Here is a 2066-nt window from a genome sequence, read left to right as displayed (position 1 = left end):
GGCCCTAATTTTAATATTAGAATCCTTTGTTGTTAGTGCTATCATATCATTTATTTGAACCAGCCATGTGAAATTGACGGCATAGACGACCGCAGCTGTTTGTGATTACGAGACGTTATAGCCGACGGCAGCTGCTGGGGATTGTGTGTGTGTGAGAAAGAGTAAGAAGCACAGAGCAACATAGTTTTTGACCTGAGAAAATATGTGTTTGTATTTGATACCTTTTTGTTGAAGTAAAGGGTCAAACAAACTATCCTGGGACGTATCTTGTCCGAGTCATGCTTATTTGGTATCTGTAAATCGAATTTTGGATTACTGGAACTACAGTTAACAATGTAAACATTCCACCTGCCTATTAGCATTGCCATTGTGCTTTTGTTAGCATGCTGACATTAGCATTTAGCTCAATGTACCACTGTAGCCTACAGCCTTACAGAAAACCAATAAACATCTTGTTAAAGAGAGAGTGCTCTATTTCATTATCATAATTATCTTTTAACTGCACAAACTTATTCAAAATAGCATGTTGGCACTTGAATGCCACCTATTCATGGGGGTTACACATTCATAAGATGTGATCATTTGCAGAAAAATAAAGAAACATCATCGGATATTGCATAAAGAGACCAAAGCTTGCGTATGTTTATTTCTAGCGTACCTACATTTCAGTTAGTTCAGAGAGTGGATCTGTAAGAGCTGCAGCTGTATGGAGTAAGTGTGATCGTTGAGGGTGGGTACTGACCTTGTCCCTGATGTTCACGTCGGCCCCTCTGGCCAGCAGCAGGTGGACCAGCTCCCTGTGCTTGTGCTCGATGGCCCAGGTGATGGGAGTCCAGCCCCCATCATCCTGCACACAACAGGCTGTAAGACTTGTGCTTTACACTTTACAAAATTAGCTGCTAGCTGCCGTTAGCCAATGAGGCAGTGCATGTGTTACCTGACAGTTGATGTATTTGGATGCCTTGGAGAGCAGATGATGGATTATGTCATGATGTCCCAGTTTAGCTGCCAGATGCAGACAGGTGAAACCCATGATATCCTGAGATTACAACATGATTCACATTGAACAACACTGAGCTGCTGCCACTACTGTGTAGTCCTGAATGTTGTGCATTTCATTGGTAACTGCACTTAAAGTTAAACTCAAAAATGTTTAAAACTAGACATTAAAACAGACATGATGAAGGGAAATGTGTCCAACAGTTCAGATGTGTCTGTGACGAATCGTCTCTCTGCTGAGCCGTAGAGGTTCATAAAATGTACTGGTTTTAAGACCATCAGCTGACTTCAGTCCACAAAGTGATATTTGAAGTGGTTGTAATCAATCATAGGTCCATTTGTGCACTTTTTAACAAGGTTGACGTGTTTGGTCGTACAAAGGGCCTGAGCAATGGCAGCAGTTGACAGTTATGTATTGAATTGAATGACTAATGAAGAAGCAGAGTTTGACACACATCAGCTGTAGCCCTGAGAAATGCTGCTACCTTGTGGCTGACAGCGGCTCCGGCTCTCAGCAGGTACTTCACCGTGTCCAGATGGTTGTTCTCACAGGCGGCCATCAGCGGGGTCCTCTGCTCCTCGTCACACATGTCCAGGTTGGCTCCCGCCTTTGTGTGCACACAGACACAAACACTTAAGGAATTTGTACCATCTGATTTGAAAACGGATTTAGCTAATTTCACTCCTGAAAGATGTATATAATGACCTTTGACAAAATCACCATTAGGCTGTATTTTGAATTTAAGGGAGACTATCTCCAAAGGTAAAACGTGTAACTGTATTTTCTGCATCATTCTGACAATCACTGACCAAGCCTCAAAGGTCATTCATGCTAAAATATAAATTAAATTGGTAAATTGATTCCAGATGAATCAAAATGTAAAGAAAGCCACTGAGAAGGGGCCAAAATTGCCCGGAACTATGTGAGAAATTAGTTTCTTCATAAAAGACATGTGTCCCTTCTAGCATTGCAGCAACATAATTATAACTAGAGAATGCAATTCCTGAAGAAATTGCAAGTGGGAATGCTTTATGCTGAAAAGCTGACGCTAAACTGCTATGCTGAA

At 41.5% G+C, this 2066-nt stretch overlaps 1 protein-coding gene across 1 annotated transcript; it reads right to left on the bottom strand.

Moving 5' to 3' along the window:
- Positions 1–221: 221 nt before the first annotated feature.
- LOC104958423 (histone-lysine N-methyltransferase EHMT1-like) lies at positions 222–1716 on the bottom strand (the record flags this gene model as incomplete). The annotated part of the gene is made up of 4 exons (XM_010786165.1): positions 1485–1716; positions 938–1039; positions 743–847; positions 222–293 (listed from the first exon to the last, which is right to left on the bottom strand). Coding segments are annotated over exons 1-4 (384 nt in total), but the record flags the coding sequence as incomplete, so codon positions are not given.
- Positions 1717–2066: the final 350 nt, after the last annotated feature.

The sequence above is a fragment of the Notothenia coriiceps genome, unplaced genomic scaffold (assembly GCF_000735185.1).
Source record: "Notothenia coriiceps isolate Sejong01 unplaced genomic scaffold, NC01 NC01_scaffold00001011, whole genome shotgun sequence".
Lineage (NCBI taxonomy): Eukaryota > Metazoa > Chordata > Actinopteri > Perciformes > Nototheniidae > Notothenia > Notothenia coriiceps.
This window is presented reverse-complemented; position numbering and strand designations above follow the sequence as displayed.